This window comes from Tachyglossus aculeatus, chromosome 5 (genome assembly GCF_015852505.1).
Source record: "Tachyglossus aculeatus isolate mTacAcu1 chromosome 5, mTacAcu1.pri, whole genome shotgun sequence".
In the NCBI taxonomy this organism is placed as follows: domain Eukaryota; kingdom Metazoa; phylum Chordata; class Mammalia; order Monotremata; family Tachyglossidae; genus Tachyglossus; species Tachyglossus aculeatus.
In genome coordinates, this window is record NC_052070.1 from 68,797,281 (window position 1) to 68,819,077 (window position 21,797).

At 41.7% G+C, this 21,797-nt stretch overlaps 1 protein-coding gene across 2 annotated transcripts in view; it reads left to right on the forward strand.

Moving 5' to 3' along the window:
• Positions 1–21,797, forward strand: part of TLN2 (talin 2) — a 664,294-nt gene that overhangs the window by 451,849 nt on the left and 190,648 nt on the right. For both annotated transcript variants that reach the window (XM_038746479.1, XM_038746480.1), the window contains 5 exons: positions 2,600–2,742; positions 3,428–3,555; positions 15,733–15,796; positions 16,804–16,908; positions 21,111–21,266. In XM_038746479.1, the coding sequence (XP_038602407.1) occupies positions 2,600–2,742; positions 3,428–3,555; positions 15,733–15,796; positions 16,804–16,908; positions 21,111–21,266 (596 nt within the window). The remainder of the gene's footprint in view (positions 1–2,599; positions 2,743–3,427; positions 3,556–15,732; positions 15,797–16,803; positions 16,909–21,110; positions 21,267–21,797) is intronic.

Below are 21,797 nucleotides of genomic sequence, written 5' to 3' on the forward strand. Positions count from 1 at the left end.
GGCTCACAGTCTAGAAGTTGTAATACTTCAGATGCTTACATAAGTGTCAGGGGCTCTGAATACAAAAAATCTTAGATGATGCAGACGGCCTCAAGCAGGAGTTGGGGTATAAAATAGGATGATTAGAGATGATTCAGGGACGGCTTCCAGGAGGAGTAGTGATTTCAGAAGGGCTTTGGAGTTTGGGAGAGCAGTGGCCAGTTGAATATGCTGAGGTAGTAAGTTTTTTGGTTTTTTTGAGGGGGAGGTATTTTTTGCTTTTTTTCATTTTATGGTATTTGTTAAGCGCTAACTATGTGTCAGGCATTTTACTCAGCAATGGGGTACGTACTAAGGTTTGATACAGTCCCTGTACCACATAGGGCTCACAATCTTATCCCCATTTTACAGATGTGGTAACCGAGGTTCAGAGAAGTTAAGTGACTTGCCCACAGTCACACAGCAGACATGTGGCGAAGCCAGGATTGGAACCAGGTCTTTCTGACTCCCAAGGCCTGTGCTTTTTCCACTAGTTTGTACTTTCTGCTTGCACTTTCCAAGTCCTTAGTACAGTGCACTGCACACAGTGAGCGCTCAATAAATACATTTTAATGAATGATTAGTAGTCTACCAACTCTAAAAGACTCATCTCTCCCATGTAACCAACTATTTAATGTCTCCAAATCTTGTCAATTCTGCCTTCACGTCATCACTAAAATCTACCCTGTCCTCTACCTCCAAACTGCTACTCTGTCGATCCAAGCACTTTTTTTAACAGTATTTGTTAAAAACTTACTGTGTGTCACGAACTGTGCTAAGTGCTGCAAAGTAATCAGATTGGACATTGAGTCCCACATGGGGCTCACAGTCTTAATGCACATTTTACCGATGAGGTAACTGAGGCAAAGAGAAGTTAAGTAACTTGCCCAAGGTCCCACACCAGACAAGTGTCAGAGCTGGATTTAGAACTCAGGTCCTTCAGACTTCAAGACCTGTGGTCTATCCATTAGGCTACGCTGCTTCAGTTATCCTATCCCACCTTGACAACTGCATCTGCCTCCTCATTGACCTCCGTGCCTCCCATATTTCCCCACTCCAGCCCATACTTCCCTCTGCTGCCTGGATCATTTTTCTAAAGACCAGGTCAGTCCATATCTCCCCACTCCTCAAGAATCTCTAATGATTTCGTATCCACATTTACATCAATGAGAAACTCCTTACTTTAAACCACTAAATCAGCTTTCCTCCTCCTACATTTCCTCGCTGATCTCCCACTCCAGCCTTTTCACACACTTTGCTCCTTTGGCGCCAGCTTGCTCACTGTGCCCAGATCTTGTCTCTGTCACCCCCAATCCTTTTCCCACATCCTCCCTCTGGCCTGGAACTCCTCCCCCTATATGTATTTAATCGCCAGATCATTGCTTTCCCCAGCTTCAAAATCTTATTAAGGTTGCATCTCCTTCAAGAGCCCTTCCCTGCTTAAGCCCTCTTTTTCCAAATTCCTCTCCCTTCTGCATTGTCTGTGCTCTTGGATCTGTTCCATTTGGTTATTTGGTATTCAGCCCACCCTCCGCCCCTCAATGTGTCTGTCTCCCCGCTAGACTGTAAATTCATTGTTGACAGGGGTACATGTCTACCAACTCTGTTATACTGTACTCTCCCAAGAGCTTTGTAGAGTGTTTTGCACAGAGTAAGCGCTCAATAAAAAAATAGAAGCTATTAAAGCAATCTAAGCTGCATGGCCTAGTGCAAAGAGCATAGGATTGGGTGCCAGAAGACCTGGGTTTCTAATCCCAGTTCCACTGATTGTCTGCTTTGTGACCTCGAGCAAGCCACTTAACTTCTCTGTGCATCAGTTACTCATCTGTAAAATAGAGATTTAGACTGTGAGCTCCACATGGGATAGGGACTATGCTCAACCTTATTAGCTTGTATCTACCCCCAGTGCTTAAAACACTGCTTGGGACATAGTAAACTCTTAACAGATACCATAAAAGACATATATAAATACTATTTATTGATTTATTGATTGATTAGTGTGTGCTTCCGAGTGCTTAGTACAGTTATCTGAACACAGCAAGTGCTCAATAAATGTTGCTGTTACTTCTCCAATCCAGGTTTTCTTTCCATCCTTCTTCTAAGTTTTATTTTCTACCCTCTTCTCTTCTGTCGCTTTCTTTTTTGTTATGTTTTGATCTTCTCAGCCTCTTCATATTACTCTCTGTTTTGATCTCCTCAGGAACAAGGGTAGCACATTACATGTGGGGGGTTTCGGCCATCTGAGTTATTTCCATAGAAACATAAACCATCTGGCCAAGTTCTTGGAGACCTAGCCTGGTGGTCTTGGCACAGATGAGTGAAACCAGAATTATTTATTGTATTGTAAACTAATGAATCGCATTGGCTTCAATTAATCCCAGGAGTGATGTAATTTGCATCTTGTCCAGATAAATTCCCCCTTTCAGTCACCTTCAATTCTTCCTTTTGTGCTCTGATATATTAAGATTATCTGAATGTTGGTATCTGTGTAGATCTTTCCTTTTTTGAATTTGAGTAAATCCCCTGACAGATCCAGGCAGTGGAAATATTGAGCATTAACCTAGTTTGGTTTTCATTCCAGTAAACTGGCTAGATCACAGTCGGACATTCAGAGAGCAAGGTGTGGATGAAAATGAAACGCTGCTGCTGAGACGGAAATTCTTTTATTCGGATCAGAATGTTGACTCAAGAGACCCAGTCCAGCTAAACCTGCTCTACGTCCAGGTCTGTATCAGAACCCAGAATATTCCTATCTCCAACTTGGATTCATGAAAAGTTGTAGCTTTGAGGCAAAAGGTAATTTGATCTATTTTAAACTTCATAAAAGCCGAACCTGTTTTCCATGGTTCCATGGAGAGACAGAGAGAGAGATAAGGGGACTGATAGACCTGCACACACATCCCTCCTCCCCCCACAACACACACACACACACACACACACACACACACACACACACCCACCCACCCACCACACACCCCCGTACCCCCCCCTTTTACCATGTTAGCTGCCTTTGTCCCAATCTATTCATTGCTGTACCTGAGTTAGGACTCTTAATGGATTCCATGGTGATAGAATTTTAAGCAAGGGAAAGCTAAACAAGCTAAATGGTAGGGAATCATTTAAGGTGCAACAGTTTGTTCCCAAGATTCAAAGTATTGACTGGCACAATATTGAAAAGTGATTTAAAAAAATCCATAATGTGTAGTTATATGATCTAATAGCAATTTTAGTATGTACCAATAATAAAGTACCTTAAACTAGTTGTAGAAATGAACATAGTGTTGTTTTACATATTATTCCGCAAAAAGGCATCGTGTGCTAACATACCAGAAATCTGTTATAATCTCTGCTAAATAGAGGATGTTAAATTGAGAAGAACGTATCCCTTTTGACTTTTCTTGCTTTGTAGGCTCGAGATGACATCCTCAATGGCTCCCATCCGGTCTCCTTTGAGAAAGCTTGTGAGTTTGGGGGATTTCAAGCTCAAATCCAGTTCGGACCTCATGTGGAGCATAAGCACAAGCCTGGATTTTTAGAGTAAATGGTTTTTCTTTGTTCTTCCCCTTTGAGCGGTTCTTCTGAAGCAATAGAAGGATGAAGCCTGCACTTCATACATATGTTAGGGACTTTACTGTTAATAAGTGTATGACCAAATGATGGTATTTATTGAATGCTTAATGCTTACTCTGTGCAGGGCATTGTACTAAGTGTGTGAGAGAGTACAATACATCAGAGTTGGTAGACACTTTCCCTGCCCACAATGAGCTTATGGTCTAGAAGGGGATATATATATATATATATATATATATATATATATATATAATATAATATAAGATAATATATTCATAATATATAATTTATCGAGATGTCCATAAGTGCTGTGGAGCTGAGGGTCAGATGAATATAAAGTGCCCAGATGATGCAGAAGAAAGAGGGAGCCTGGGAAAAGAGGGTTTAATCAGGAAAGGCCACTTGGAGGACATATGGACCTTAATAACGCTTTGAAGGTGTGGCATATATGGAGGGGGAGGGAGTTCTGGGCTAGAGGGAGGACGTGGGAAAGGGGTCAGTGGTGAGGTAGACAAGATTGAGGCATATTGAGCAAACTGTCACTTGATTAGATTTTCAGGGGTCAGTTTTGTGATTCCAATTTCATTTTGGCTTCGTTTCTCTCAAAGGCAAGAGCTTATCTTTCACAGTCCAATGGAATTTGTATCTCAGTTCCTATACCATGTACTCTTAGAGCTAAGGAAGTTCTTTCGACCAAGAAGCACCAAGTACATTTCTCCCTCTTGCTGATTTGCGTCTGTTTTTCCTTCTTGCTTGTCATTCTGTTCCCTGACTAGGAAGTTGAAACCTTTGATATCATCTGACACATGGAAAATATAGTCGCTTTTTGCCACCGCAACTTTGTTTTTTGGAGTTTTTTATGGTATTTGTAAAGTACTTACTCTGCGCCAGACACTGTGTTAAGTGCTGGGGTAGATGAAAGCAAATCAGGTTGGTCAAGGCCCATGTCCCACACAGGGCTCGCAGTTTTAATCCCCATTTTACAGATGGGGTAACTGAGGCACAGAGAAGTGAAGTGACTTACCCAAGGTCACACAGCAGAGAAGTGGCAGAGCCAGGATTAGAATCCAGGTCCTTCTGATTGTCAGGCCCATGCTCTATCCTCCAGACCACGTTGCTGTTTGCCTCTTGTCTGTCCTGGAACATTGTGTAATCTAAGCAATCATGGCAAGCCCTCTTCTTCGATAAGTGAATCTCAGAGGAAGAATTCAAAATGGTGATTTGCAGTAGACTTTACTCCACTGTGATCTTGCTTTTCAGAATTAATTTTGAATGGCCTTCTAAAAGGTTCTGTTGTTTCAGACTCTCAATAGTTCCTTTATGGATAATTCAATTTTATCCAAACCGCTGCTGCATTTAGACCCCAGTTCTTTAACTTCCTAATTGAAATCCATGAATGGGATGGTGCAGGAAGGAGGTGGGGGTGGGGTGGGGGGGAAGAGAGAGTGAGAGAGAGAGAGAGAGAGAGAGAGAGCCTGTGTGCTTGTGCATGTGTGTTTGTGTAGGGCGGGGGAGTTAGAGGGGACTAGGGAGGGAGGGGAGAGAAAGTGTGTGTGTGTGTGTGTGTGTGTGTGTGTGTGTTCAACTTCTTGGACATCTTCTTGTCCTGTTTTTCTATCATAGTTGTCTGCTGTGGAAATGTTTGATGTAATGAGCCCAAGGATTATGACTCTAGGAGGATAATAAAAGTCATGGACTAATTATACCCCTGAGAAATAAAGATTTTATCTCCAGGTGGCTGTCACAATGATGAAGAATTGGCAATGAATAAGAGGAGAGGTGATTTATAAATAGAGGAATAGACTGAGAAAATGATTTATTAACAGAAAAATGAAATGTTTTCCTGATTGCTGTTCACTATTGTAAACCCCAGTTGTCTTTTAAGTGAAGTAGGGAATCCAAGACCCATTCATTTCTCTTCAACACCAAAACTATGCACTCATGAAGCAGCGTGGCTTAGTAGAGAAACAACGTGGCTTAGTGGGAAGAACACAGGCCTGGGAGTTAGAGGACATGGGTTCTAATCCCGCATCCCACTTGTCTGCTGTGTGACCTTGGGCAAGTCACTTAACTTCTCTGTGCCTCAGTTATCTCATCTGTAAAATGGGGACTAAAAGTGTGAACCCCATGTGGGACAACCTGATTACCCTGTATTTACCCCAACACTTAGAACAGTGCTTGGCACATAGTAAGCACTTAACAAATATCATCATCATTATTATTATTATTTCCTTCCCAAAGCAATGATGAGAAGACTGTATCAGTCAGTGGCATTTATTGAGTGCTGGTGGTGTAAATAGCAATATGTTCAAAAGCACTTATATAAAGGAGGCATGAACCCTGCCCTCAAGGAGCATTCATTCAGTCGCATTTATTGAGTGCTTACTGTATGCAAAGCACTGTACTAAGGGTTTGGGAGAATACAGTGCAGCAATAAACAGACACATTCCCTGCCCACAGTGAACTCACAGTCTACAGTGGGGAAGACAGACATCAATATAAATAAATTGCAGATATGTACGTAAGTGTAGGCTTGGGAGTGGGGAAGAAAAAAGGGAGCAAGTCAGGATGATGCAGAAGGAGTTTGAGAAGTGGAAGGCTGGGGCTTAGTCTGAAAAGGCTCTTGGTATGCCTCTTATCAGTGTCCCTTCAATAAGATTTTGAAGGCGGGGGAGAAAGTAACAGTCTGTTGGATTTGAGAAGGGTAGGCATTCCAAGCGAGAGGCAGGTCATGGGCTGTGGGAGGAGAGTAGCAAGGTGAGGTAGGAGGGGGCAACGTGGTGGAGTGCTTTAAAGCCAATGGTGAGGAGTTTATGTGTGATGTGGAGGTGGATGGGCAACCACTGGAGTTTTGGGGGGATCAGGGTAACGTCCTGAACATTTTTGTAGAAAAACGATCCAGGCAGCAGAGTGGAATTTAGACTGGAGTGGGGAGAGACAGGAGTCTGGGAGATCAGCAAGGAGGCTGATGCAATAATCCAGGTGGGATAGGATGAGTGATTGTATTAACATGGTAGCAGTTTTGTTGGAGGGGAAAGGGTGGATTTTAGCCATGTGAAGGTAGAATTCAAAGATGCTTTGCCCTGTATTCCCTGAAAAGCAGTGTGGTTTGGTGAATAGGGAATGGGCCTGGGAGCCAGAAGGGTCTGGGTTCTAATCCCACTTGTCTGCTGTGTGACCTTGGGTAAGTCACTTTACTTCTCTGGGACTCAGTTCCCTCATCTGTAAAAAATGGGGATTTAGGAATGTAAGCCCCATAGGGGACAGGGACTGCATCTAACCTGATTAACATGTATCTACCTCAGCACTTAGAAAAGTGCTTGGAACATAATAAGTGCCTAACAAGTACCATTATTATAATTATTATAATTAATCCATACCCTTGGTTATTGTGGTTGGGCGGGGGGGGTCTTATAGGGCAGGATGATGCCATTGCAGAGTTGTGCATCATTTCCCTGCAATCATCATTATTCCCTGAAGAGAATAACCCTTCTTGCCCTGACCAGACCTAGATAGTAGAGTCCATGGTCTTCTTTCAGGTTGACCAGACTGGGGTAGTACTTCTGCAATTCATGGTAAATCCAATTCATGTGGCTTTTGTTTAAAATCCCAGAATGTTTAAGAATTGAATTGTAAAAGCCTTCTGGAAAGACATGGGTCCACAGTTTATTGTAGCTGAATCCAATTTCTATTGTGTTTGTGGCCTAAGCCTTTACAGAGGGTGAAATGTGGTATAACATTGAGATGAATCCTTGGTAGTTTTTCTTTGCGTTGGAAATACTGAGAAATGCATTACCTCAAGGAGAATTATATGACAATTAAATGTCTTATTTTTCTTCAATTGAAAAATCTTAGCTTGCAAATTTGCTATCTTATTTGTAAAGTTTTTCATTTCTAAAATGCAATATTAGAGTCCCCTCTAGTGAAATATGTACTTCAACCCAAGTTTCATATTAAAACAAGTGGATTGTTGTCTCGTGGGTTTTTTCCTGAGGAATTTAATTTATTTTTTAATTAGACACAATGCTGTGTGGGTAATGAGGACTTTTCATTTGGCATTCATATGGAGTTCTGAATATTGGTTATCCATAGTAATAATAATAATAATAATAATGATAGCATTTATTAAGTGCTTACTATGTGCAAAGCACTGTTTTAGGTGCTGGGGAGGTTACAAGGTGATCAGATTATCCCACGGGGGGACAATCCCCCATTTTGCTGATGAGGTAACTGAGGCACAGAGAAGTTAAGTGACTTGCCCAAAGTCACACAGCTGACAAGTGGGGGAGCTGGGATTTGAACCCATGACCTCTGACTCCAAAGCCCGGTCTCTTTCCGGTGACAGGCATTGCCTTTTAGTCAGCCCAACAATTGTATTTATTAAGCACATATGTTCCCTGCCCACAAAGAAGTTAACATTCTAAGGGTGGGGAGAGACAGATATTAATATAGGTAAATTATGAATCTGTGCAGGAGAGCTGTGTAAGCTTCATTAATTTACGTTTAATGTAGTGAGACTTTCATGCCATTTAGCTAGCAGAACTAGGTTGGGTCTCTAGAATTATTGGCCATTGAAAATTTTCTAGGGATACAGCTGTTTTTATATGTGATTGTGTCCCGTTCATTGAAAACAACCTGCTTTTTTTGGGCAGTCTATGATTTAAAAATCAGGTTGTAGTTTCAGAATTAAGGTGCATATCTGGTAGATGGCTTTTAAAATGACACATTTCAGTTTTGATCTTCAACAAGGTTTCACTTTTCTACACAGAGGAGACTTTCATAACTTTTCACTCATCTCTGATCAGTAAAAGAAAAGACAGTCGCTTTCAGCTTGCTTGCCAGAAGCTGGCACACTGTTCTGTCTGGTTTCCCTAGAATTATTTTAGTTTGTCTAGGATAAATTGTAAACTCTTAAAGTTCAGGGATCATGTCTATTTTTTTCTATTGTACCCTCCAAAGTGCTTTGTGCAGTGCTCTGTACAGTGTTCTGTCAGTACTTCCGATTGACTGATCTAGCCTTGTCATGATCACCAATATCCCTTTCCAGATTCGTCTTCTAATAATAATAATAATAATAATAATAATAATTAATAATAATAATAATAATTGTGGTATTAAGCCCTTATGTCAAATAATGTACTAAGCGCTGGAGCAGATACAAGATAAAGGGCCCCACAGTGTGAACACTAAGTAGGAGGGAGAACAGGCATTGAATCCTCATTTTGCAGATGAGGGAACTGAGGCCCAGAGAAGTGAAGTGACGTGCTCAAAGTCACCCAGCAGACAAATGCGGAGACCAAATTTTAACCTAGATCCTCTCACTCCCAGTCCTGTGCTCCTTCCAGCAGGCCAGTCTTCCAAGTTGGTGCTACCACCCTGAATCAATAGCCACCATCTTAGATTCCTTTTCATTCTGGCCTTTGTATCCAATTATTTTATTTTCTTCCAAGCACTTTGTACAGTGTTTGAGACACAGGAAGTGCTTAATAAATCCCACTGATTAATACATTTGATTGTGTAGTCCCTGGATCCAATGTTGTGCAGGATATAGGTGCAGCTGTCACACTAGCGGAAATCCAGAATGAAGTGTAGAGGTTATACTGCACTCATACCTAACTGCCTCTGAGGGCTCAGCATGTGTTCCTGCCCTTCCCCTTCACCACCTTGCTTCCTTCTTGACCTTCTCCAACGGTCTGTGAAGCAACACAAAAATACTCCTGTTTCCTACTGTAAAATAGCTTCTGCATTTCATTACCACTTCAGTTAATGTAGCCATTTTGGAAATCTTTGCTCTTGTTTGGGAAAATGGGCAGCTCACCCTTTTAGATACATCAGTCAGTGCATGGCATTTGAGAGGTTAGTTGGTGACAGGGTAAGTGAAAATTCTTGGGTCACTAGACCTCTAAATTTATGAATAATTTTATTTTTGATTTGTAGAGCTAAAATGAAGCAGGGAGTTATAGAGTTATAAGAAAAGAAGCTTATAATATAGTGGTGATTATTAAGCACTTATGTATCAAACACTAAGTGCTAGAGAAGATACAAGATAATCAGGTTGGATATAGTCCCTGTTCCCCAGGGAGCTCACAGTCTAATCAATCAATCAATCAGTCATATTTATTGAGCACTTACTGTGTGCAGAGCACTGTACTAAGTGCTTGGGAAGTACAAGTTGGCAACATATAGACATGGTCCCTACCCAACAGTGGGTTCACAGTCTAGAAGGGGGAGACAGAGAACAAAACAAAACATATTAACAAAATAAAATAGAATAAATATGTACAAGTAAAATAAATAGAGTAATAAATATGGGCAAACATATATACATATATACAGGTGCTGTGGGGAAGGGAAGGAGGTAAGGCGGGGGGATGGAGAGGAAGGAGGGGGAAGATTAAATCCCCATTTTACATACAAAGAAACTGAGGCACAGAGAAATGAAGTGACTTGCCCAAGGTCACACAGCAGACAAGTGGCAGAGGTGGTATTAGAATCCAGATCCTCCAACACCAAGACCTGTGTTCTTTCCACTACATCACACTGCTTAGAATGAACGATAAGTCTCAGGACTGCCTCTGAAGATGAATGGATAGTTCATTTCCAGACAGAACAATTGGAGGTGGGGTTGCAAGATGAAGTGTTATATAGTCAAGAAAAATCGAACTCTTGGAAGATTGCGGAAGCCAGACCTATAGCCCAGGCCATTAGCTGTCATCTTCTTGGGGAAAATCCTTCATTATCACAAGCAAGTTGACAGGCACGGCTGGGCCACTGCTTTGATTTTGATTCAAGGGTTGGAATTTGATGAGGTAAGATACCAGTAAAACTTCCAACCTTCACTCAGTCTCCTAAAGACCTGGCGGGGCTTACAGTAATAACAGTCAATTAAAAAAAAAATCTGCCTCATGTGAAGAACTGGAAACCCAGCATTGAAACATTTCTGTATGAACTTGGGGGAGAAGTTTCTGCCCAAAGCAGGGCTTTCAACACAAGAGAGCATCTGAAATCAGTTTTCTTCCTTGTTTCTGCTGCATTGTACTTTTCCTCTTCAGTAGCGTTTAAAACCTGTTCAGTTTGAGTAGTTGGGGTACAGATATTTTTTGATAATGGAGTTGGGGTTGGTGGAATGTAGAGATTTAAATGTGGCTCTGTTGGGGAGGAGCTTGTGGCAGATTTCTTGGAGATTTGCTCTATTCTCCTTGCGCTTTTCACCCAGCATCTATAGAGGAGGATTGGTTCCTAACCTGCTGACGATGCTGCCCTCCCACATCCCATATCCTTGGCTGGTCTCAGACACCTGAGACTGCACTGTTTTTCTTGGCAGCTGTTGGATAGAACCTCCCATGCCATCTTCGTGCCCTCTGGCATCATGCAGCTAATGCCAAGGATTAACTTCAGATCAGCTTTGTAAGTGGGGATTCCTGTAGGTCTCCAAAACACAAGCATCCTTAGTCAATCAATCGTATTTATTTCATCAATCGAATTTATTGAGGGAACACGTCAGCCAACTCTGTTGTATTGCAGTTTCCCAAGCATGTAGTACAGTGCTCTGCACGTGGTATGTGCTTAATAAATACCATTGATTGATTCCTTGTCTCTGGGGGGAGAGGTCAGCTGACTGCTGATTTGCCACCTTTTTCGCCATCATCATCAGTAGGATTATTTCCACTGTTTTGTGTCTTCCCTGAGCAGGGCAGATACCTGCCTCTTGGATGACTCTTAGTCACACCGCTGAGTTAGGAAGGAAAACTCCACTGAACCATTCCACCACTGACCCATTTTTTTTCTTTGTTCCTTGTTAAATGCTTGAACATTTTTTGCCCGGGGAGGGAGCTTATCTGTGCATTTCCAGGATCTGCTTAGATATGATATAAGAAGGGGTGTGATAACTGCCTGTTTTAAGCTTTTTTGGGACAGAGGCATAGCTATTCTATGTCTTTAATCAGTGCACTAGCCTTGCCACAGTTCCATTTGTAATATCCCATCCTAGTTTGTGCCTGCTTTCAACTCTAGCTGCCTTTACTCCTTAATAGCTCAGGATATAGCTCATTTTTTAAAAAAAATCAGGACTTGGAATCATCTAACCAACTAACAGAAGTAATCAGATGAAGCAAGGCCTAGTGGAAAGTACATGGTTCTGGATGTCCAGAGACCCAGGTTATAGTCCCAGCTCTGCTTTGTGATTTTAGACAAGTCACTTAACTTCTCTGGGCTTCAGTTTTCCTTTCCTTAAAAAAAGATATTCTCCCTACTGTTTAGATTATGAACCCCTTGTGGAACAGGGAACATGTAGCACTTAGTGTGGCGCTCAGCAAATAGTAAGCACTTTAATTCCATAATCCTAATTCTATTTATTTATTAGAAGATTTTCACTAGTCCTCTTTGGGGGCAGGCAGTGGTGGTTAAACTAAGGTCAGAATCCAATCAAAGGCTGCTTTGGAAACACATGCCCTCCTTTTGTATAAAACCTAGTGTCTGCCTTTTTTAGATTCAAGGTGTGTTATATACCCTAGTTTATCTACTTGTAAAGAAGTCTACTTGACCATTATTGTGGCGGTTATAACCAAGTTCAAGTCTTGAAATTAGGGAGAGTCAGTGACTACAGGTGCTGCAGTATGTAGTCACTTGGTAGGGTGAATTAAGAATGGAGTGGCAAAATCATAAACTCCAGATTTCCTTGGGGAGTTTTGTCTCCATAAGTTGCAAATACTTTATAGTAAATATTTTTATTGTATATATGTATAGTTGATATGCATTCATTTTGTGTATTCATATATAAAAGTATATATAAATGTTTTATATATGTACAATACACACACACACACACACACACACACACACACACGTAAAGACTCCTTGGGTCCTTTGAAAAAGGGGAAAATTTTAACAAAGTTCTTGAAGAATGTGATAAATATTTGAATTTGAAACCTCTGTCATTTTGGTAAATTAGAGGAAATCCAGAAAGGAAATAGAGAAAGAGAATAGGGAACTTTACCACAGATCATTCTTTAGTTAGAAGGAAAAACCCATTTGGATTTGACAGCCTGACGTTTTTTAAGGCAAGGCTTGTCATCCAAGCTGACAGATTTCAGCTGGATGTGGGTCCCAGCCGCTTATGAGCTCGGATAGCTAAGGTTGATAATCAAAACAACAACTGAGCTGGAACTGCTGCATTGCTGGCTGGCAGAAGAATAATGATCTGCACCCTGATTTTGAAGGTTTCAGGTTGATACATTTTCATGGAAAAAATCAAAAGAACACTTCCACTGCCTATTAGAAATTGTTTTTTGGCTTTCCCTTCCTTTCTTTTTAAAATATACAAATGGGAAACTACTTTGTTGCATTGTCTGATCTAAGCAAAGCATTGGAAGCTAAAGAGGAAGTTTTAATTTTATCAGGAAAAGAAATCAGCAGATGCAGCATTTCTGTCTTTATTGGGGAGTGGGGGTGGTACTTGTTGCAAGGATGCATTTGTTAGGTGTTGTGTATTAGCAGTTTGTGCAGGTGACCCAAAGTTGACTAGCATCCTGTGATTGCAGGCTTAGCAAGATTCTGAATTCCCCTTTTCCCTCCTCCCAGAATTTTCCCAACCCCTCCCAGCTCTCAGCTTTGGTTGGTGTCTGAATAAGACTGCTGACATGCAACTCCCCATTTGCCTCTGCCCAAAGTCTACCTCTGAGGCTTCCCAGCAGATTGGCAGGCAGAATCTGGCAGCATATCAAGCTTCTTCCCAAAGTGAAGGTCTACAATGTTCATGCTGTCCAATCTTCAGTAGAGTGAGTCCTCCAACAGCTTCCCCAATATCACCTACAAATCATAGTCAACACCAAATAACTGGACGAGATTGCCAATGAAGTTCTGAAACAGTTCAGTTCACCAACATCAAAACATAGTTCGTAATGTAGTCTAGTGGCTAGAGCAAAGGTCTGGGAATCAGAAGGACCTGGGTTCTAATGCTGGCTCCTCCACTTGTCTGCCGTGTGACCTTGAGCAAGTCACTTGTCTGGGCCTCAGTTACCTCATCTGTAAAATGGGGTTTAGGACTCTGAGCCTCATGTTGGACATGGACTGTGTCCAACCTGGTTACCTTGTATCTACCCCGGCACTGAAAACAGTGCCTGGCACATAGTAAGCACTTAAAAAATACCTAAAAAAAAAAACTACCCACAGTTCATGCATTCATCCATTCGATCATATTTATTGAGCGCTTACTGTAGGCAGAGCACTGTACTAAGCACTTGGGAGGGTACAATACAACAATAAACAGTCTCATTCCCGGTCCACACCCACTGGGCGGGTTATTGGAGAAGAACGGATGATAGTAGGATGCTAAAAGCAGCTGATCATTGGGGAACTGAAAAGGGCACATGCAAACCAGGAGAGCCAAATGAAGGATTTAAAGACAAGGGTAGAGCACGGGCTCAAAGAGCCGGGTGGAACTGTGGACTGATCGTTGTGGAAATCACTGCAGCTCTCAGACCAGCCTAGCATGCAGCAGTCGAGAGGGTTTATAATAATAATTGTGGTGTTTAAGTGCTTATTCTCTGCCTATCAGTGTAGTAAGCCCTGGTGTAGATACAAGTTAATCAAGTTGAACACTGTCCCTGTCCCACGTGGTCTAACTAGGAGGGAGAGCGGGAGGGAGATATATGTATATATGTATATATGGTTGTACATATTTATTACTCTATTTATTTATTTATTTATTTATTTTACTTGTACATTTCTATCCTATTTATTTTATTATGTTGGTATGTTTGGTTCTGTTCTCTGTCTCCCCCTTTTAGACTGTGAGCCCACTGTTGGGTAGGGACTGTCTCTATGTGTTGCCAATTTGTACTTCCCAAGCGCTTAGTACAGTACTCTGCACATAGTAAGCGCTCAATAAATACGATTGATTGATTGATTGATTGAGAAGCAGCATGGCCTAGTGTATAGAGCATGGGCCTAGAAGTCAAGAGGGCCTGGGTTCTAATCCTAGCTCCTCCACTTGTCCGTGGTGTGACCTTGGGCAAGTCACTTAACTTCTCTGTGCCCTAGTTACCTCATCTGTAAAGTGGGGATTAATATTGTGACTGTGTTCAACTTGTTTATTGTGTAGCTACCCCAGTGTTTAGTACAATGCCTGACACATAGTAATCAATCAATTGTATTTATTGAGTGCTTCCTGTGTGCAGAGCACTGTACTAAGCGCTTGGGAAGTACAAGTTGGCAACATATAGAGACAGTCCCTACCCAACAGTGGGCTCACAGTGTTAAGTAAGCACTTAAGAAATACTATTAAAAAAACCCCAGCCCAATTATCTTGATTCTACCCCAGCACTTTCTTAATACATTACCTGGCACATAGTAAGCATTTAACAAATGCCATAAAAAAACAAAAACAGGTATTGAATCCCAGTTTACAGATGAGGGAACTGAGGCACAGAGAAGTTAAATGTCTTGCTCAAGGTCGTATAGCAGCAAGTGGCAAAGATGGGATTAGAACCCAAGTCCTCTGAATCCCAGGCCCATGTTCTTTCCTCTTGACCAATGTTTCATGAGGCTCTATAAGCCAAAAGACAATTTTTGAAAATAACTACAGGACCTGTATTATGAAACCTGTTTTAGCAACACTGGTAAATATCTTTACATGCATTCAATGCTGAAGGGAGTATTGGTCACATATCGATCTTTATATCCACAAGTGTGGATAGTATTTCACCATCTGTAGTATCATCTTTGAAAATGAAGGACAGCCAACTGCATATCCTATATTTGGTATTTGTTTCATACTTTAAATTTTTTCAAAGCTCTTTCATGTTTACTTCAGTTAATCTTCACAGCATTTCTTTGAGTTAGGGAGAGGCAAGTTGCACTGACATTTGACAGATGAGGAAACAGGCACAGAGAGGTTATGGGTCTTCTGTGAGGTCACGCAGCAAGCCAGAGTCAGAGCTGGTAATAGAATCCAAGTGTCCTGACTTCCAGCCCCTTGCTCTTTCCACTAAGCAACACTGTCCACCCCCCAATGATGAATAATGAAGACTTGGAAGAAGGGGATAATGCAGCATGGTAGCAGAGGTGTTCTGTCAGAACTCTTTCTTTCCCTTCCATTTTTCCTCAGAGAAGTTAAATGGCATCTTTTTTGTTTTTATTTTCCAGTCTAAAAGAATTCCTCCCCAAAGAATATATCAAGCAAAGAGGAGCTGAAAAGAGAATATTTCAGGTAATCAGTAGTCACATCTTCATGTTAGGCTGAGAAAAGGTAGCTATATTTAAGTAACTTTATACCCCCTTAATGAACACTGGTTATATAACAAACTATCAGTAACTAAAGGGTAGAGAAGCTGACGGTTCATCATTTAGCAGATTTGGTATCTTACTTTTTGAAGGTTATTCAGTTATCGTTGTCCTATGGAAAGACATGCATACTTTGGATTTCAGAAGGTATTTTGTCAATTGCATTGAAAGAAGAGTATCAGTGGACTGGGGAAAGGAAATTCAAGGAACATTACCCTTAGTTCAGATCACCTTTGAATTGCCTGCTGTTAATGTTAGATTGTGATTTAAGGACTCTCAAAGTTGAATAAATGAATGAAATGTAGATTTGTGCACCAGTTATATTGGATGCTGACTGTGTGCAGAGCACTCTACCAAGTGTTTGGGAGAGTAGAATAGTTAATACACATGATCCATGCCCTCATTTTCTGTTCTGAATTTTCAGTTTACACCATGTAAAATACTTTGAAATCTACTACTTTTGGGCCATACTGCTGCTAGCAACATGAGTGCAACAAGGACATGGCAAATGGCGGTTATTCATAATGTCAAGGATTCTGGGGGTTGCAACTTGAATTGTGACTAAGAATAAAGATATTTCCCTAGCACAAGCAGCTGGGCAAACATCACTTCTTTTACACCTTCCTCTGCCCCTCAGAGGTTTGGGATATTTTCATTTTCCCTTAGGGGCAAAGTGAATCTCTCTAGTTGCACCAACCAAGACTGGGCTATGAAAGTTGCATTCATTTATTCATTCAATCATATTTACTGAGCGTTTACTGTGTGCCAAGCACTATACTGAGTGCTTGGGAGAATACAATATAACAATGAACAGACACATTCCCTGCCCACAACGAGCTTACAGTCTAGAGGAGGAGACAGACATGAACATTCATAAATAAATAAATTACAGGTATGTAATTGCAGTAACTATTCCTTGGCAACTGTTTTCAGGAACACAAAAACTGTGGAGAAATGACTGAGATTGAAGCCAAGGTGAAATACGTGAAGCTTGCCCGCTCCCTTCGAACGTATGGAGTGTCCTTCTTCCTCGTGAAGGTGAGATGGCTGTGACTTGACAAAAGTTGCTCTGCTTTGTCGATCTTCTGAGTAATTCTTGCATGTGAGCGCATGTCTACCCCTTTCATTTTGGTTTTTGTGCTGCAGTTTGGAAAAGCAGGTCATTTTCACACTTTTCCTCACCCTCCCCTTCACTTCAGTGAAATGCATTTCTAATCTATCCCCCACACATGGATGTAGACTCTTTCACTTTTTCCTCTGATGTGGTTTGCCTAGTACACCTCACAATTGCCTGGAGCACAATTCTGCCCATGTGTCAAGGCAATTAAATCCTAACTCGATTTTAGTTTTCTGTCATCAGCATCAAAACTGGACTGTTCTGTTCTCCAAGAGGGGCAGGAAAGAAGTGCGGTTATTTTTCTGAGCAGATTTGCCAACCCCACACTTAACAGATTTGAAGGCCAACAGCTGGAAATTAATGTCAGGAGCCGGCCTGCTGAGGTGGAATGTCATAGCTTACCCACTATCCATTTGCAGCAAGCAACTTAATTTTAGGATGGGGATAGAAAAAGGTTATAGAATATTTTGCTGAACGGAAGCTAGTTTTATGCCCTGTATTAGTTATCCTAAATTATTTTAATCTTCCTGCGTCCATATCGGCCAACATTAGGAGCCAAGTGAAAAGAGGTTGAATTAATATTTGTTCATATGAAGGTGAATTTGTTTTATGAAAGGTTTCCAATCATCAGTAGTCCTGCATCTGTCACTGAATACAGGAAGCAAAACTGGGGAAATAATGGAGTAAAGTTTCAAGTTGTCATTCAGGTATGGTCACCTGGCCAAGATATAACAGCCCTATGCCTTTCAGCTCCACCAAAACCACATGGCAGGGTGTGTTGTCACCCTAGACATTGGTGGATTTTTTTTTTTGGTCCTAAAGTTAGTCAGGTGTTTCCAGTGATGGAGAGGAGAGGGAGAGTCTGGGGATGGATGGATGGATGGATGGGGTTAGGAGAAATGAGAACACACACACAGTTCTGGAGTCTCTCTGCTCCAGCAATGTGGAAATAATTAACATCAATACATTCAGCATTCCAGGATATTTCATTTGCAGAACTACATAGGTCTGTTGTTCAGACATTTAGGTTAGTGAATCTACAATACTATGTTCATTTTGATAGGTAAAATTAAACATTTTAAGAAGAATTTGAGCTTATGTTCCTCGGATTTATAGACGGGCATGTGTTGTTTTTTTGAAAGATAAGTACAATGAAATAAAAGTTGGCTCCCTATAGTGAAACCACTCTGTCTCAAAATGGATGCATTAACAGAGCTATGCGTCTCATCTATAATTGATTAAATGCACAATTCTCAGTAATTTTGGTAAATATAAGGTATCCAACTTTGATTCAGTAACCATGCCCCCATTTATTCTTTGGGAAAATTGATTATGACATAACTTTGTCTTAAAATGGTAGTGTTTTTATAGGAATCAATTGTGTTGTATTTCTATGGGACTGCCTGTAGAATGATTTTTCTGAAAGGATTTAGGGGAAAAAAAGGAGAAACTCAGAGAACTCAATAAATATAATGATTGTGGTATTTGTTATGCACATACTAGGTGTCAGGTACTGTACTAAGTTCTGGGGGAGATACAAGGTAATTGGGTTGGACACAGGCCCTGCCCCACTTTCATTCATTCATTCATTGTCACATTTATTGAACACTTCCTGTGTGCGGAGAACTGTACTAAGCGCTTGGAAAGTGCAATTCATCAATGAAGAGAGACAATCCCTGCCCACAACGAGCTTACAGTCTAGAAGGGGGGAGAGTGGGGCTCACAGTCTTAATCCCCATTTTACAGATGAGGAAACTGAGTCAAAGAGAACTGAAATGACTTGCCTAAGGCCATACAGCAGACAAGTAGCGGAGCTGGGATTAGAACCCAGTTCCTCTGACTCACAGGCCTGTGCTCTTTCTACTAGGCCACACTGCTTTCCATCAAAGTATGGTTATTTTTGCTTCCAATCCATCCCTTCAGAAGAGGCTGTGATGTGACCCTTTACATACAACTTCAGTCATTCATTTTCTTCTACTTTGCCTATTTGCACTTATGGGAAAATGCAAGCAATGCATTTTCAGTTTCATTTATTTATTAAAGTCTGTCATTTCTATGCTAGTCATGTTTAAATGGGCTAAGATGATAAGTGTAAATAATGGCACTGAGTCCCCAAATACCGTAGCTGAGATTAAACATAAATTTTATGGAAAAATTTCTGGTTGCAAGTTAAGACTAGTGAAAATGTGAGTGTTTCAGATCATTTAATTTACTACTAATGTTCTCTGAATATTAAAAACTGTGAATAAATCCCTGAAATTTTAATCAGCTAAAACATTTAAACATTGCTGCTGTGCATATATATAATACTTACATGTGTATATAGTGGCAGCACCATGGTCAAGCTGGAAATTCATCTCACCCCAACTGGTAACAAGTCCAGGACAGAGGCTGCTCTTGATTTTGAGCCCATGGGGAGCTCTGGTGCGTCTTTTATCTAACCAGACTGTAGCAAATGGATCCTTTGGACTCTATTGGGCTGTAGTAGTTCGGGTGAAGCCTTGCCCTTAGAGCTGGAGAAAGCCGTTATACCCGTCTTGCTGGTTGAGTGTTGTCTCTGTGACCCCCTCCCCTCTCTCCCCTTACCCGTCCCCATCTCCCTGTACCCCCCTTCCCTACCCACCCCTCCATTGGCGACCACCGTATCATGAGTTTTCCATGATACGGTGTAGCTTCCATCCCTGGAGCTACAACCCTTGAAGCCCCGCCAGCTCAACACTACAATCGCTCAAAGCCATATGGCTCAAATCTTGACCCAGAGTTTACCCCCACACTCAAAGTGAAAAGCTGGTAATCTTAATTGGACTCTCATGTTCTAACCATGAACACATACTCTACTCCAAGCCAGAGTATTAAGTGGTAGAGGTTGTCCATTCCAAAGAGTACTCTTGTAAAACCTCTTATTTCTATATTCACCAGCAAATAACCTTCCAGGTGAACTATTGCAACTTGAGTTTGGAATGTCACTTGGCAAGGGCCATCATAAACATCATTGCTGAAATAAAGCGATCTAGTCTCAGACTCCAGATAAATGGTCTCAGATAAAATAGTGGCATGTTGCCATGAGCATGGCTACATGGGATACAGTTCCGTAACCTTGAGTTGTAGAAGGTGACGTAGTAAAGTCTGAGAAGCTTGAGGTCTGGCAAGAGTAAGGTCCAGAGATGCCTCTTTGACTGATATGTAGTGAGTCACACCTTTTTAATTAACTTTGGCAAACAATAAGTGCCACCAACCAAGGCAGAACTCAAGTGGACCACCTAGAGAGAAGTTTCCACATACAAGGCAGGGTCAGCCCTACATGCTTGATTTTTATCATCTGACCGAAGAGGAGAGTGGAAGGGCAGCGTCATTCTGTTCCATCTTCTTGTGGAGTGAACTGCCAATGATCTCTTTCTGTCCTCAAAATTTGAGGTGTGGCAAAGTCAGGGTGGTAATAGTCTTAGCAATTTGGCTTAGGCAGCAAAGACCAGCCTGTTCCTATTGCACCTCCGAGCTGTGAATGCCTTTAACTTTCTCCAGCTGCACCGTGCTGAGTTGGGAGGGGCCTCAAAGGATTTATTCCCATGGGAGGGTTTCGGCTGTTGATTTTTTTTTTTTTTTTATGTCCTTTGGATTGTTGTCTGACTTTTACTGGACCACCAGCTTGAATTAGTTTAACTGTGGCTTCTTTAAGTGGGCCACGGTGTTTATGCACAGTTAAAATAACCTGTGGCTCCTAGCCTCCTGGGCCTCTTGCTCATTTATCAGCCGTAGCACCAGGAAAGCAGTACAGACTGGAGAAGATGGCAAGAACAGCTGCAGGCCATATTTTCTATAGGAACCTCTTCCTGGCTTCCACGGACTTCACTTTGCCAGCACTGTGCTTGCGAAGTAATAGCCTGGAGGCCTAGTCTCCATTCTGCTGCCTTTTCTCATTTAATCTGGAACCAGCCTCAATGAAGCCCGGCTTCACCCTGGATGGGCTCAGCCTGTTCTTCTGGAGCAAACTTTTCTTTTTACTTTTTTTGAAGCTTTTGAGGTCTCCCTCCCTGAAACGATCTCTTCCCACCCAGTGAACTGCCATTTCCTCGGTTGGATGAGTGAGTGAGAGGCTAATGACCCTGGACGTCTCCCGTTACAGGAGAAGATGAAAGGGAAGAACAAGCTGGTCCCTCGCTTGCTTGGCATCACCAAGGACTCGGTCATGCGTGTCGATGAAAAGACCAAGGAAGTTCTGCAGGAGTGGCCTCTGACGACAGTCAAGCGTTGGGCAGCCTCGCCCAAGAGCTTCACTCTGGTATTGCCTCGGAAGGGAGGAACGGGTTTGATTGGTTTCTCACGTTTTGTGGGTTAAGAAAGACTGGGGTGGGGCCCCCCAAATAAGTAGCATTTTGTCAGTGGGGGGAACTGTCTATCAGTTCAGTCAGTCGTATTTATTGAGCCCTTACTGTGTTCAGAGCACTGTACTGGGCACTTGGAAGAGTACAGTGCAACAATAAACAGATACATTCCCTGCCCACAACGAGCTAACAGTCTAGAGAGGGGGAGGCAGGCATTAATATAGATTATGTACATAGCTGTAATTTTTTTATATTACTGTCTGTCTCTCCCTTTACATTGTAAACCCATGGTTGGCATGGAATATGTCTACCAACTACGGGGGAGCTTATAATGGCGGGTCATCCACCTTCCTTCTGTCCTCAGCCTTGTAATGCTGTGGACTTCTTTGTTCAGACCCTGGGCCATGGGATATGATCAAAGGGAAGAGTAATTAGTAGTTGCTTACTTTGATATTCTGTACTGTCCCATAATTTGTAAAATCACAAGG